Source organism: Anomaloglossus baeobatrachus, chromosome 2 (genome assembly GCF_048569485.1).
Source record: "Anomaloglossus baeobatrachus isolate aAnoBae1 chromosome 2, aAnoBae1.hap1, whole genome shotgun sequence".
NCBI lineage: Eukaryota > Metazoa > Chordata > Amphibia > Anura > Aromobatidae > Anomaloglossus > Anomaloglossus baeobatrachus.
Window position 1 is genome coordinate 569,705,626 of NC_134354.1, and position 17,000 is coordinate 569,722,625.

The 17,000-nt window shown below is 40.8% G+C and overlaps 1 protein-coding gene across 1 annotated transcript in view; it reads left to right on the forward strand.

The window, feature by feature from the left end:
- UGGT2 (UDP-glucose glycoprotein glucosyltransferase 2) overlaps positions 1 to 17,000 on the forward strand; it is a 518,153-nt gene that overhangs the window by 207,096 nt on the left and 294,057 nt on the right. The window contains exons 14-16 of the mRNA XM_075336749.1: positions 3,158 to 3,243; positions 8,752 to 8,878; positions 11,701 to 11,832. Of these exons, the coding sequence (XP_075192864.1) occupies positions 3,158 to 3,243; positions 8,752 to 8,878; positions 11,701 to 11,832 (345 nt within the window). The remainder of the gene's footprint in view (positions 1 to 3,157; positions 3,244 to 8,751; positions 8,879 to 11,700; positions 11,833 to 17,000) is intronic.

Below are 17,000 nucleotides of genomic sequence, written 5' to 3' on the forward strand. Positions count from 1 at the left end.
ATAAAAGGGATTGTTAGCAGAAGGGGAACATTCCCTAATATTTCATAGTGAAAAGTTTCTACTCCCTTTTGTTCTAGTCTTTAAAGATGTTCCGAAACTAGGTCTCTTACATGAGGGAAAAAGATGAATAATGCTTCAAATGGCATTAGGAAATTATTCTCAATATCTTAGATTTGGCTCTGCAGAGAACAGTAGTAGAATTTCTTACTTTTTGGCCTTTTAATATGGGCAACACATATAAACTATACTTCAAGTACATGCAAATATATTAGGGATTTACGTAGCCCTCCATAATATACTGGTGACCCACCAGGAAATGCATTTGTTGCAAATATGGGTGACTTCCGATATTTTTTTTTTCTTCTGCAGTTTTTATTGCAGTTTTCATTTTGGAATACATTGACCTTTTTTGATCACTTTTTTTTTTTGAGGGGTGGAGCTGGTGAGGTGAAAAGAGTTAGCAATGTTTGTACTGTTGGATCAATAATGTGATATAATAATAAGTTAGACTATTACGTTGGTAATATCAAATGTGTTTTTGTGTTTGTTTTTTATTTCTATGTAATAATAAAGAAAATGTCACTGGTTAGAAAGTCTGTTGTCTTGTCAACATTTTATCATGGAGTCCAATCTTTGGCATTATGAGGTCGCCAGCTGCAGAGACAACCAACCCATCAGCACCTTGCTCATGTTGCAGCGGTGATAAAGGAGGACCCACATTGGTGACAAAGGAGTATCCATAGTTCACCACTTTAATACATCAGCCAGATGTAGCTTCTATGATACTGAACTTTCTAGGTTAAAATCTACTACATGTGCAAAATTTCCAGACAAATGTCATCTTTATATCATAGTCATCACTCAGTGTGTATAGAATGGTTATAAAGGGGTTGTCATGTCTAAAATCATTCTATGTGTCACTCTATGTGACTTAATGTGAAGGAGACTGAAAAGACAAAAGGTGCTAATAGGGTACTAACATTACAAATGTTTATGGAATAAATATCAGATGCGCTCACCTGATGCAGTTGTGAAAATAGTCACAACTACTATGGAAAGCGTGTAGGTTACGGCTGCAGCAGGCACCACGAGGAGTTAGCGTCAAAAGATCAAATAGAAGTGGACTCCCGCACTATCGTAAGAAGATGGTCAGCAATAATGGTTAAATCGTAATTTTATTGCCTATTTCAGAGATCACATCTCCTTCCTCAGATAATTCACACATGTATATAATGTACATTCCTGTGTGATTTATCTGAGGAAAGAGATGTGATCTCTGAAACGCATAATAAAATCATGTTTCACCATTATTGCTGACCATCTTCTTACGACAGCGCAGGAGTCCACTTCTATTTTATCTTTTGACGCTAACTCTATGTGACTGCAGACTTCCTCAAATCGCATGCACTGTGAGATTTCTCCAGTGTCCGAGTCAGGAACGGCTGTCACATGGCCACATGTATGCAACATACATATTCCCAGACAGACTACGACTAGATGGGTGCAGCCTCACTCAATACACTTGTATTCAGTCAGATTCTGGCCCGGAGTATTCATACCTCATACTCTCATCCATATTACCACCATTCCAAGCTTTGACACTGTGTGTGTGATGTGAGGATTCACAAGTCTGCAGTCACATAGAATGACTGTAAACTTTTCAATTTAGATTGGACAACCCCTTTAACTCCTGAACTTGCTCCATATTCCCGCTTCCCGTCATGTGATGTATATGTATATCACATATCACTAAGGGGGTTATGACTGGTTTCAAATGGTTGAAATGGGACTTTAAGGGTAGGACCATCTGCCTTTCTTCTGAATCAAAATTAGATCACCATAAAATCATATCTTTACATTAACCTGTGTATGGCACCCTATGATGACAAAAACAAAATGGCAATATGACAGCATGCTCAAAACCCCTTGCAGACACAAACAGTAAAGGGCCCCTGTGCAAGAACAATTCCTCCTGCTTTAGAGGTAGTCATAGGCCCCATTATCCCTTGGGCCCCTGTGCATTGCATCAATTATATGTCTGTCCCTATTTGAAACATTCTACCCTAAAATCTAGCATTTTTCTGGGAAATGTATATTTTAGACACTTGCAAGCAACTTTTTCCAACACGTTGAAATGGAATAAATTAAAGGGAACCTGTCACCACTTTTTCGGCCTATAAGCTGCGGCCACCACCACCGGGCTCTTTTATATACAGCATTCTAACATGCTGTATATAAGAGCACGGGCCAGGGGTATAACATAAAACTTTATAATACTTACCGAACGGTGGCACGGTGGGCCTTATGGGCGTCTCCGTTGTCCGGTCCCGGCGCCGCTTCTTTTGGCCATCTTTGTCATCCTTCTATAGCCGCGGTGCATTACGGGTCCGACATCGCCGGTATTCAGGTCCTGAGCAGGCGCACTTTGATCTGCCCTGAGCAGGTCAGATCAAAGTATTGTAGTGCTCCTGTGCAGGACCGGCGAGTGTGTATGATGTAGCCGCGTCATGCACACAGGCTTCAGAAAGAGGATGAAGATGGCCGAAAGGGGAGGCGCCCGCATCGGACAACGGAGACGCCCATAAGGCCCACCGCGCGACCGTTAGGAAAGTATTATAAAGTGTTTTTTAAGTTATACCCCCGGCCTGGGCTTTTATATACAGCATGTTAGAATGCTGTATATAAGAGCCCGGTGGTGGTGGCCGCAGCTTATAGGCCAAAAAAGTGGTGACAGGTTCCCTTTAAGTGTTTTTAACATTTGTAGAGGAATATAGAGCAGTTGTTCTTTTTTCTGAGGTGCTTTATTTGTTGGTTGTGAGGCCCCTTTCACACTGCGTTTTGCCTTACGTTTAGTGGCCCCTCCCCCACCCTGAAAAACGTGTTTCGGACGCAGGAGCCTAAGAGTAGATGATATGTTTTTAGCTCCTTTGACAAACCGTACATTATTTATCCTCTAGAACGCCTACTGTTTGTTCTGGAAAAGCTGCCAGTATAAGAATGACTGAAGTGCTCTATACACATTGAAAATCCCAGAATGTTAATTCACGTTATTTAATTATGATACTTTCTATTCTCCAGACACTTGAATCCATTGTGTGTCTATCAGTAAAGGGAATCACTGTTCATGGATATTAAGTGACTTGTACCATTTTCATAGGTTCTTGTCCTCGATCCTGCTCAAGATTATGCTGCTGATTATGTGAAGCTAGCGGAATTATTCTACCAACACAATGTGCCTCTCAGGTATTGTATGGTATCCGGCAAAAAAATAACTATCCATTATAAAAATAAAATGGTAATGTTGTAATTCTGCTGCAGTAGAAATAAAATATGCATAAGGGAAAAACTGACAGTAATAACAAATAAACTGTTCCATATTTTCCCATGACTTCACGCACATTCTTAGGGGAACCATAGGCAAGTACCCCGAAGATGCATTCCCCTCATTTTCACGTTATAAAGCCTCAAACTACATTTACATTTATTCAGGGCTTTAGGGTCGTTATATAAGAAAATGAGCTTAGGGCTGGTGATGTATAGAGCCTCAGGAGATCATGATAAGGCAGCTAACTTAATAAAACACCTAGGGAATATGTTTATGTAAGATGTAAATGTTCCATGCAAATTACGAGGCCACAATTGGGTTTTAGATGCGCTATTTATTAAAGGGATTGTCTCATCTAATTAAATGGGTACACTTGCATAGTGCTTGTAGAAAAATAACTTTATAATTTACCTCATTAAAAATATTCTCCGTTCTTAAAAATGGAGGGATGTTTAAAGGGAACCAATCACCAGGATTTTCGTATATAACCTAAAGCCAGTACTATACTGGCACTATCAGGCTGACTCTATACATACCTGTAGTGGGCAGCTCGGATGTTTAGGTTTTGAAATCCAAAAAAGTAAAGTTTATAAAATCAGCAGCTTCTTGAGTGACAGCAGCTGAGGATCAGATAATAGCTGGGGGTATTCATAGTTATCCCCTCCCCCCTGTTAGAATTAGCATAAGTATTATACAAACAATTCACTTTGTCTCTTGCAGGACCTGTGTGAGGTCATACCCATGTGACCTTGTATCCAGCTTTTTTTTTTTTGGCTGAGGCCCCGCCCCTTGTGGTCACATGGGTATGACCTCACACAGGTCCTGCAAGAGACAAAGTGAATCATTTGTATAATGCTTATGCTAATTCTAACAGGAGTAGGGGATAACTATAAATATATTATCTGCTTCTCAGTTGCTGTCAGTCAACAAACAGCTCTGTTTATAAACTTTACTTTTTTGGATTCCAAAACCTAAACACCCGAGCTGACCACTACAGGTATGTAGAGAATCAGCCTAATAGTGCCAATATAGCACTGGCTTTAGGTTATATAGGAAAACCTGGTGATTGGTGCGCTTTTATTCTGTAGTTTACAGCTCATTACCAAAGTGGATCAGCTTTGAAGTTTGAACTGTCCAGCTTCAGTGCTCCTTCACTTCTCCAATGCTGCCGCGTGGCAATTTTGGGGGTATAGCGCCTGAATCACTGTGATCGTCATGCCTAAAAATAAAATAGTGAAAAAAACCACTAGAAAACGCAATTAAAAAATGAGCAAATCTGCACACAAGAAAAATGAGAAAATCTGTAAACAAATTAGCTACTTGGGCACACATACCATAAATTTTGACCCAATTACTAGTCTGTAGAAGACCTTAAGAATTCAAACACAGGCCTACTGAAAATGAAATCCACACTACTCATCTCAAAGCAGATATCCATTTCCGTGTATATGTTTATATAGCTGGCAAATGGATTAGAGGGAATCTGTCAGCAAGTTTTTGCTGTATAAGCTGAGGACAGCATGCTGTAAGAGTTAAGGAAAAAAAATAGCTGTGCTCTCATCAATGTGTGTGCAATAGTTTATGTAAACTGAAAGGTTTATTACCCTGTGATTTGCATTACAGGACTAGAAACTTACAATCGCAGCAGTTGGACACGCCCCCTGCTGTGATTGGCACCTTACTGTTGATACGTAAAATCTATTGAGAGCCTGGTGTGGGTGGGGAAGCTCTGCTGTGCTCCTGAATCTAAGTTCTTTGATTGTGTCATAATGGCTGCACCCCGTAATCTAAGGGGCACTTTGCACACTACGACATTGCAGGTGCGATGTCGGTGGGGTCAAATCGAAAGTGACGCACATCCGGCATCGCAGGCGATATCGTAGTGTGTAAATCCTTTTTGATACGATTAACAAGCGCAAAAGCGTCGTTATTGTATCATCGGTGTAGGGTCCGGCATTTCCATGAATTGGGAAATACCGCTGTTACGATGTTGTTCCTCGTTTCTGCGGCAGCACACATCGCTGTATGTGAAGCCGCAGGAGCGAGGAACATCTCCTTCCTGCGTCCTGCGGCTCACACCGGCTCTGCGGAAGGAAGGAGGTGGGCGGGATGTTTACGTCCCGCTCATCTCCGCCCCTCCGCTTCTATTGGCCGCCTGCCGTGCGGTGTCGCTGTGACGCAGCACGACCCGCCTCCTTAATAAGGTGGTTCGCCGGCCAGAGCGAAGTTGCAGGGCAGGTGAGTGCATGTGAAGCTGCCGTAGCGATAAAGTTCGCTACAGCTGCTATCACCATGATATCGCAGCTGCGACGGGGGCAGGGACTATCGTGCATGGCATCGCAGCATCGGCTTGCGATATCGTAGTGTGCAAAGTGCCCCTAAGTGATACATTGTTAGATTCAGAGTCTCCTTGCCTACATTATGTTGTTGTCAGATGAGGTAGCAAAAACCTGCTGACCGTTTCCCTTTAAATTGCCAAATAAATTGTTGCACTTTAACAGTCCATAACCTAACGCAGGGGTGGGCAATTAATTTTTTAATTTTCCCATGGGGCCGCATGAGAAGTTGGGATGGTTTTAGAGGGCTGGACTAATATAATTAACTCGGTTCTAATGATAATTTTTATATATATATATATATACACAAACATACACACACGCATATATACTGTGTGTGTATATAATATATATATATACACATACACACAATGTATACATACATGCACACACAATCCCCATATACTACATCACTACACCCGCCACATAATACACCTGTAATATACATCCCTATACACTACACCTGTAATAAACTACACCTCTATATACTAAACCACTATATACTACATCACTACCCCCCATATACACCTGTAATATACTACACCACTACACCCCTATATACACCTGTAATATACTACATCACTATATACTACACCAGTGATAACCTACATCACTACACCCCTATATACACCTGTATTATACTACACCACTACACCCCTATATACACCTGTATTATACTACACCACTATATACACCTGTATTATACTACACCACTATTATACTACACTCCTATATACTACACCTGTATTATACTACAGCACTACACCCCTATATACACCTGTATTATACAGGTGTATATAGGGGTGTAGTATAATACAGGTGTATATAGGAGTGTAGTGGTGTAGTATAATATAGGTGTATATAGGGGTGTAGTATAATACAGTTGTATATAGGGGTGTAGTATACTACACCCCTATATACACCTGTATTATACTACACCCCTACACCACTATATACACCTGTATTATACTACACCACTACACCCCTATTTACACCTGTATTATACTACACCCCTACACCCCTATTTACACCTGTATTATACTACACCCCTACATACACCTGTATTATACTACACCACTAAAGCCCTATATACACTTGTATTATACTACACCCCTACACCACTATATACACCTGTATTACACTACACCACTATACCCCTAATTACACCTGTATTATACTACACCCTGATATACACTTGTATTATACTACACCACTACACCCCTATTTACACCTGTATTATACTACACCACTACACCCCTATTTACACCTGTATTATACTACACCACTACACCCCTATTTACACCTGTATTAGACTACACCCCTACACCCCTATTTACACCTGTATTATACTACACCCCTACATACACCTGTATTATACTACACCACTAAACCCCTATATACACTTGTATTATACTACACCCCTACACCACTATATACACCTGTATTATACTACACCACTACACCCCTAATTACACCTGTATTATACTACACCACTACGCCCCGATATACACCTGTATTATACTACACCACTACACCCCTATTTACACCTGTATTATACTACACCACTACACCCCTATTTACACCTGTATTATACTACACCACTACACCCCTATTTACACCTGTATTATACTACACCCCTATATACACCTGTATTATACTACACCCCTATATACACCTGTATTATACTATACTACTATATAGTACACCACTTACCCCCCCCATATACCACACCTGTAAAACTACATTCCCATATACTAAACCACTACACCCCAAATATTTGTCAACAATTAAACCCCGTCCCCCCTTTGCCCCCGCAGGTTACTAGTAACCACTCACCTGTCTTCTTATTGTCCCCTCCCCAGGCACCTCCGTACGTTCCCCCCGCTGAGCGGCTTCTCTTTCACATGCCCAGGCTGCGCCGACGCTGTAGTCCTAGGAGCCGCTGCTTCTCTCCGTGCGGCCCCGGCTGTTGCAGCGTCTTCTGCTGCCGGGCGGAAACTTTTCAAATGACACACGCGCGCCGTACTGACGATATCAGGGCGCGCGTGTGTCACAGAGAAAAGCTGCCGCAGGGAACAGAGGAGAGATTCCTGCGTTCCGCTGCCTGCACTGACTGTGCGGAGCTGCAGGATCTGTCCTTTGTTTCCTACCCGGCACGCAGCGTGTGATGAGAGCAATCTGACCACGGGCCTCCCGGAGCCTGGAGCTCCGGACAACAGGTCAGATTGCCCTCATCAGTGACCAGCCAGCAAGGACGCCCTGAGCCAGGCGGTCCGGTCACAGAGAGTAGGCGGACCGGATGTGGCCTGCGGGCCGCCCCTTGCCCAGGTCTGACCTAAAGCATTTCTGGATGTTAATTGATCATGTACTTGTCCTTATGAATTTTAATCTCTGGAAGCATGTTCATCTCCAACAAGGTTTTGTACTTATTTAGCCTCTTAAACCTTATTAATGATATGTCCTAGATGGGCAATGAATACAATAAAATTTATGATGAAATTATGGTAAACGTTGATGTGCACAGATTATAAAAGCATGGAAAATGACCAGCTGAATAATTTCTCCAGAACTCCAGTCTAAGAGCAGGAGCAGACTGCAGTATTTTTCGTCTGAGTGCCATCTGATAATACATATAATCACACTCGGACCAATGGGGGTCTATGGGGCCGCTCACATGTCAGATTTTTTTCCTTGTACTGTGTCTGTCCGAGGAAAAATCACTGCATGTCTAAGTTTGATCCTGAATTCAGATCGCACTGGCAATGCAAGTCAATGAGTGACATCTGAACACTGTCCAATTTCAGCATATTTAAAAGATGGAGAAATGTTTTTCTCCATTTTCTCTTCACAATGTGCTCCAATTCTCTTATCTGAGAGAATCAGATCACACTATGCTGACACTGGAACAAACTGATGAATGTCATTTACATAAAAAGCCCGATTCTCTCAGATCAGAAAATATACAGTCGTCTCCCGCTGCCCTAACACTAATATTTACGACTATCAGGAAGGTGCTGAGTACTTTTTAGTCAGTCACTGAATATTTTTATTTTATTTGCATATTTTATTCCTTTTTTTTTTTATTTTCAGGATTGGTTTTGTGTTTGTGGGAAGCTCTGATGAAACCGTTGAAGATGCCGGGGCTGCATTGTGGCGTGCATTTAATTACATGGCCGACGAATCTGACGCTTCTCATGCTTTTACGTCTTTAATTAGTGTATGTACAGGTCTTATTTTTACTTGATTCGGCCTTTCTTCTATAGTTTTTAGTATCACATTTAAAGGTAATCTTTCACCACGTTTTTGCTACCCCATCTAAGAGCAGTATGATATAGCGGCAGAGCCATTGATTCCAGTGATGTGTCACAGGGCTAAATGCTGTTGACTTCATAAAGTCGCTTTTTTTTTTTATCTGCTGCAGATCTACCAGTTCCCTGAATGCTGAGATCTGTATAACTCTGCCCACACCACTGACTGGCAGCTCTCTGCCCATTCACATTGTACACAAAGTTGTTGTTAATCAGTGGTGGGGCTGAGTTATACAAAGCTCATGAATGTGGAGGACTAAATAGCAGCCAGTTTACTAGTCCTCCAGTGATAAAAGCTACAGCAAGCAACCCAGTTAATGACACATCACTGGATTCACAGTCTCTGTCTCTACCTTATGCTGCTCTTAGATTAGGTGGTAAAATCCTGGTGACAGATTTAAAAATTTGTAATGCAAAACTCGTTGCTAAATCAACAACTTTTGATGCAGATTTTGTCTTTTCACATTTATGTAAAGGTAAAATATATCTTTGTACTGTGTTAGCCAGTAGAGATAAAAAAAATTGTTTAAAAGAACTGAGAGTCCTCAGTGGTTGATACCTTTTAATGGCTAACTGAAAAGATGGTAATAAAGAGCAAGCTTTCGAGACTACTCAGGTCTCTGTTTATACACAACAGGACATAGAATGGAGCAAAATTTTATGTCTTTTTACATCAGTTAAGAAACGTGCTCCTCAGAGCATCTGGGGGCATCACAGCCCAGACCAGACCCCAATCAGAGGACAATAAAACTTTCACACTGCTTATCTACGAACTGCTGCAATATTTATGGCCACAACAGTTTGTCCTCTTCCCATACTGATCGATCTGCTTCACATAACGTGTCTTATTTACTGCACTATTCTATGTCCTGTTGTGTATAAATATGTGACTCTTCAGATTTTGTGTTATACCATGCCTGATGAAGAGACCTGAGTAGTCTTGAAAGCTTGCTATTATTACCATCTTTTCAGTTAGACATTAAAAGATATCAACCACTGAGGACTCTCAATTCTTTTAAACACATTTATGTAAAAATCTCCCATATGGGTGGGCCATCAATCAGCGCTACAGTCCCTATATTTTCAGGTCTACGGAGAATAAGAGGGATACCTATCCTCAGGTAAAACAGAAAGATGTAATATTGCCCAGTAATTGTTTTATTTCACACTCTATTTAGCTGGATTCACAGCTACACTGCTCACTACTGCTGCTTAATGTATTTTCTATGCTGAAGCTAATTGAAGCTGAGCTACATAGATCTGAAGAGCAGGAATCTATCTTCTCTGTGTGTATTGTTTAATGGGAGTCCTCATATCAGTTTGTTTTTATCCACTAGCTCAGAGACAACTACAAGTTGAAACTTAGAGGGGAAAATGCTTAATAAAATGTTACATATAATGGGCAGAAATGGTGTTATTCCTAATTTACACACATGACAGACTATTCTGAAAATTACCTGAAACATTAGGTGCAGTTTAAGGATATGGAAATGCCTAGACATGCTTAAAACTTTCACAAAAAAATATTCCAAAAGATTTTCAAGTAGATGGGGAAAAGGAAGCTACTACGGCTGTCCAGAATCAAATATTCTGTTTTATCTGAAGGATGGGGGATAACTTACTAATTGCTGGATGTGACCACTGTTACTTCAGCAACCTTGGGAAGAGGGCCTTGCCATTTACGCTAGACTCGTAGAGCATAAACGGCACAAAGATGAAGTATATGCTGGATTCTGAGAATAAAAGGTACTTTACACGCTGCGACATCTATAGCGATTGCTAGCAATGTCGAGCGCGATAGCACCCGCCCCCGTCGTTCCAGCGATATGTGGTGATCGCTGCCGTAGCGAACAATATCGTTACGGCAGCGTCACACACACATACCTTTTCAGCGATGTTGCTGTGACCGCGGAACAATCCCTCCCTCAAGAGGGAAGTGCGTTCGGTGTCATAGTGGCGTCACTAAGCGGCCGGCCAATAGAAGCGGAGGGGCGGAGATGAGCGGGACGTAACATCCCGCCCACCTCCTTCCGCATTTCCAGCGGAGGCAGGTAAGGAGATGTTCGTCGCTCCTGCGGTGTCACACATAGCGATGTGTGATGCCGCAGGAACGAGGAACAACATCGCTACGTACGAGACAACGATATTTGGTGTTTGGACGACCTCTCCAAACCAACGATTTTTGTCTCTTTTGCGATCGTTTAAGGTCGCTCATACATGTTACACGCTGCGATGCCGCTAACTACGTTGGATGTGCGTCACAAACACCGTGACCCCGACGATAAATCGTTAGTGATGTCGCAGCGTGTAAAGTACCCCTTACTCTTTAAAATTGCTCATAAATCCCAGTTTGTCAATGAAGAAAAATCTCGTGAATCTTCTTTACTTAAAGGTGTAATTAAAACCCTCAAATCATTCAAACTGTATGTGATCAAAAACCTTCAGAAATCATTTCACACCTATCTTCCTGTTTGCTAAAAAAATGTTTTCTTCTTGGATGATTATTCATATCGTTCTAACAGATTAATCTTCAGGCGGATATTATTCATTTACATAACTATTTTAGGACGTGAAAGGAATTTTATTCTTGTTGTAAGGACTAAAAACGCCAGTCATGAAAAGGGTGATGATCTACAAATATAGCATTTAACCGAATATCATATGTAAAACTCAGCAGTGAAAGGAGCCTGTGTTTTATTAGCTTGAATTTCCAACTTGATATCTTTTATAGATGTACAATAAAGTCCATGATGGAGGAGCGTTGACTGTGGATATTGTGAAGGCTGTGCTGAAATACCAATTCCCCTTGGCTGATGTAGAGAGCGTCCTGGGTTTAAATTCTGAATATAGTCGCAATTTGAAGGTTTGTACCCTTTATATATAAGGATCTCCTAATTGCTTACCATTTAACAGGGGAGCATTCATTCTGGAATATTTAATGCAGATAATCAGCAGCATGAAGTAAATCTAATATATTTGTGTTTAAGTCAAATGTGTCATTTTGTTATCAAATCATTTTTACTATTTTCTTTTTCATAATGCCATTTTAAAAACTATAACTTTACTGCTTTGTTGATGTAGCATGTAAGGCCTTGCTTTTCATGGGACGAGTTGTATTTTAAAGGGAATCTGTCATCAGGTTTTGGTCCCCCATCTGAAAGCAGTATAATATAGAGACAGAGACCCTGATTCCAAGGATGTGTCACTTACTGAGCTGTGTGCTGTCATTTTGATAAAATTATCGTTTTCTCTGCTGCAGATCTAGCAGTTATACATAGCTGATGAATAAGCTGCACTACCTGGCAGCACGCCAAGTAGTCCTCTAATGATAATCTCCTGCTGATTAAACAGTGATTTTATCAAAACTACACTAAGCAGCCCAGTGACACATTTCTGGAATCAGGATCTCTGCCACTATGTTATGCTGCTCTGAGATGGGGAAGCAAACACCTGGTGACAGACTCCCTGTAAAATGTGTTTGCATGATAAAACGACTGCTGATCAGTAAACAGTTACCGGCGGTCATTTGTTAGTCTCTTTCGTCAGACAGACCATGCATCAGATGCATACAGAATGATCTAGTGTCAAATCTATTTTTATTCATTTTTTAACACAGAAGAAACATAACATACATTTTCAAACTGGCAGAGTTGGCACCACACATCTGATACTGAAACGACGTAGGTATGTGTCTACGACCAGGACCCGCCGCGTCCAGAACATAGCAAGTCCTGACCTTGGGAGCCACGCGCGTCCTCCGCAAGAGAACACAGGAGACCGCAGCTGACCGCGCCCATGATCGGGATTCAGTGCGCTGCAGTCTCTCTTGCGTTCCCCCTACGGAGGACGCATGCTAATCCGTAGCAAACAATTGACATGCCACAGTCTGGAAAGATGCACCGCGGGTCAGTGTCTGCTGCGGAAAAAAGAAGCACTGTGGGCACAGGATTTCTCGAAATCCCATCCACTACGCTTGTACAGTACACCACAGCCACAAAATGATCTAGAATAGATGGTTCAGGGCACATAGGTTGTTGCTGGGTATACCAGATCCATTCATCCTTCAGTTTCTGCAACATTGGCCCATTTATAGCTGAAAATTGCTTATTAACAAGATTGAAAGAATTTCAGTATTTAATGAATACTGTGTAAAGAACCATGTTGGCATTTTTTTTTTTAATTTTAGCTCTGGAATGAGGATACTAATGTAAGTAGTTTTTTTTTTCTCTCCACTCGCCGTCTTCAGGCTTTCCCTGTGTCACTCCTGTCCCAATCCGCCATCTTGTGACCACAAAGGCTAACTGACCAGAATCCAGAGGTAACGGTCACAAGCTCCCAGTGTAAGCCTATGAGAGCCTCATTTTTGCATTCATAGATTTACATTGAGCTGTAATTTCCAGATCACCTAGCAAACACTGTAGCAACCCGGCTGGTCACAAACTGCTGGAGACCAACCAGAGCGATGCAGATGAAGACAGCGGTCTGGAAGTATGAGCGTGAGTGCAGGGAACTTAGATTGGTGGCACCACTCCAGCGCTGCAGTAAAAAACAAACTCTGGCGTGGTTCATGTAACTACATTTCTATGGCTTTAAATTTGTGTAGACTGCTCCTTCTCAGAAGTCCTTCTTGCCAAGCAAACTGCATCTTGCTGCTCTACTGTGAAAGGAAATCTGATAGCTGACGATGAAGTCGTAGACATCATTGTTAAGAAATTCTAGTAATAAATGAGATGAATGGCACATTCTAGATATTAGTCTTTCATTCCTCTGCCTTTGGCATTTGGAGAGGGGTTTGGAGTGGGAGGTGGTGTCTAATTTATGATTTTGTACTACAAGCAAACTGTTGGTTAGGGAAACATTAGTTAGGCATATTAAACCACGTTTTAGATGTGTTTGATGAAGTTTCATTATTGTTTCCCAGCTGTTAATTGCCTCATCAGGATGCAAGGCAGTTCATCAGAGAAATGCCTACAAAATGTGCACATTAATAATAAGTTTATGGTTTTTAACTGTTTTTTTACTTATTTTGTGTATTTTATCGATGATCTATGTGATATTTAGGTTGAGATGCTCTTAACTAGGTTTCATATTTTGCTACTTTTGGTTGATAACAGACAAATAGTTACCATTTGTAAGATGAAGGTCTGCCTTTGTAGCCTAAGGGCTCATTGAAATGATAATTTCTTCAAAGTTTGCTCAAATAGTGTTCAAAGTGCGACTGGGTGCTATTAATCCTGTCGTATAAATGATGATGAGTCTCTAGAGTCTTAAAGTCATGTACCTTTTATGTTGGTTTTCACACAACATAGATAGCTCTACATGTATTAAATTATTATTAATGTTTTTATAATTATTTTACAAGTTAAAAGCTATTTTAAAGGGAACCTGTCATGTCAGTTTTTGATATTTTAACTGCCCCAAATGTGTTTTACATGATGCAATGTGCATCACTAACCTGTTGAAAAAAAAATCCATGTATTTCTTTTAAAAAAAGACTTTATATGCTTAGGTGAATCCAGTACATACCTTAGGTTTCAGTCACAGGGGCGGAGCTTTTGCAGGGTTCAGTCACTGTCAAGTTCAGGCATGGTTCTTTTTTTCACTTAGTCACGTCGCCTGCATTGTAGTTGATTACACCATCAGTTGACATGTTCCCCATCACTGCTATGCTGAGCTTCACCCATTACGGTCACATAGACGTGACCTCACCACAGGTCCTGCACCACCACCTCGACTCTGCTGATCTCCAGAGCTCAGTTCCACAAAGAGGACTGTGGAAAAATAGCGCAATAGGGTCTTAACTGATAAACAATATTAGGATAAAAATGTAGAAACACTCACCTATAGGGGTTGTGACAGTCACAACTCCTATAATAACGTAATCACAAGGTGAATCAGCTGCAGCCCTGAAGGATTAAGATACAAAGTTGTTCAGGAAAAAAACGGGTGTCATGCCGCGCTCATCAATTTGATTATGCTGTCATTTGAGATTTGACCTGAGGAAGGGGGCTGTGACCCTTGAAACACGTAGACTTGTATATTCTGGTTGTATAAAAAGACATGGATTATTAATATCTGCCTTCTGGAATGGTGATGAGTGCGGCATGACACCCGTTTTTTCCTGAATAACTTTGGATCTCCAGAGCTCAGCATTGGAGAAGTGGTGATGCAGGACCTGTGGTGATCTCACATCCATGTGACTCTAATGGGAGGAGCTCAGCAGAGAAGTGCTGGTGAAGAACCTGTGGTAATCAGCAGAAGAGAAGTGGTGGTGCAGGACCTGTGGTGATGTCACGATCATGGGACTATATTACTAATCGTGTAAAAAGAAATAAACACTAAACACAGAGAAAAATATTTTATTTAAAACAACACCCTCTTTCTCCAATATATTTACAACCAAAACACCCCTGCAGTTCCAACGTAATCCACAGACACGACGTCCCATAACAATCCCAGTTCTGGTACATCTGAGATCGCAGTGCTCTGTCTCATTACAAAATATGACCATGCACTGAAGTGTCAGGGACACACTGATGAAGCTGCAGCTGTGAGGGTAGTGACATCAGTGAGTTCACCCGAATGCACATCTGGCGGTTCTCATGGCCCCCCCCAGCTGTGAACTGACGTCGGAGGAACTCTGTGAATTGATTTTGGGGTGAACTCTGTGAGCTGGCCTCGGGCAAACTCTCTTTTTCCTACATAGTGGAAATACAGTCGTGTCTCTACAAATTTTATTCTAGGCATGTGCTGTATCCCTAATGAGGCATTCATCTTTGAAATTTAATATATTTTTTGTATTTAATAAAATAACATTTTAGGATTAGGAGCCTGTGGTTCCCTTCTTCTGGAGTAGAATTGATTATTTCCAGGTTATGGTTGTTACCTGGAAGAGCATTGTATTATGTGACATTGATACAAAAAGGGCTTTGTGAGTCCTAAAATATAACAGATTTATCAACAACTTTAAACTAAAATGTGGCACATTTTAACTTTACACTTTCTAAGCATTTTCAAGAAAATCATGCCCCTATTCATCATGGCCACACCCTCTTGTCAGACAAGGCCCTGAAAGTGTCTGACACACAAAAAAATGTGGTGCATCTCATAAACCTCAGTTTTGCCACAAATTAACTAAAATTACATAAGACAATTTTCCAAAAGAAAGCACGTCAATCCAGATAGATATTTTTCCAAAGGAATATTTCCTTTTTTTGTTTCTTCAATCCATTAAAAAAAACATGCAAACAGTGACAAGAAATTTAAAAACTGACGTGTTTCTGGAGAAACATTGTCTTTTATTCATTGCTACACCAGCCACAAGGAAATACTCTCTGGATACGGGTCCTCAGCACACAACATTGGTTACAAATGTTGGTGAGATCCTGCATTCTTTTTTTGTTTTACGTAAAAGTACAGTGGATACACCTACAGTATAAATATGTCCCATATCATAGGAGGAAGGAGAAGAATGTAAGCGGTGTCCATCTCTTTTATATTTCTGTGTTATCTGTCAGTGAACCTTGTTGAAATTGTCCATCCTTTGACAGATAAGTCATATGTAGGATATTATTGAGTCAGTATACAGATATCGCAAACATTACCTTTAAGTTTAACATATATAGATATACCATGTTTAGGTGACTACACTAAGTGGCACTGGAGGGCCCTAATGGCCTAAATGAAAACAGATAATTTCAGGATAGCCAAATCAACAAGCTTGTACATTCTTCAAAAGAAGGGAATTGGCAAGCTCAACAACAGCAAAGGGCCGGGAAGACCTCCTAAACCAACCAGTGTAGATGATGGCAGAATTTTCTTCTTGGTAAAGAGTAACTCGTTCACAACTTCTGTCCATTTCAAGAACAGAAAAGTCAGCATAAACTTGGTCAGAGCTGTATTTTTAGTCCCATATTGCACAAGGACCAAAATTGAACACAACTGCATCTCAATAAATTAGAATATCATTAAAAAGTTCATTTATTTCAGTAATTCAATACAAAAAGGGAAATGCATATATTATATAGAGTC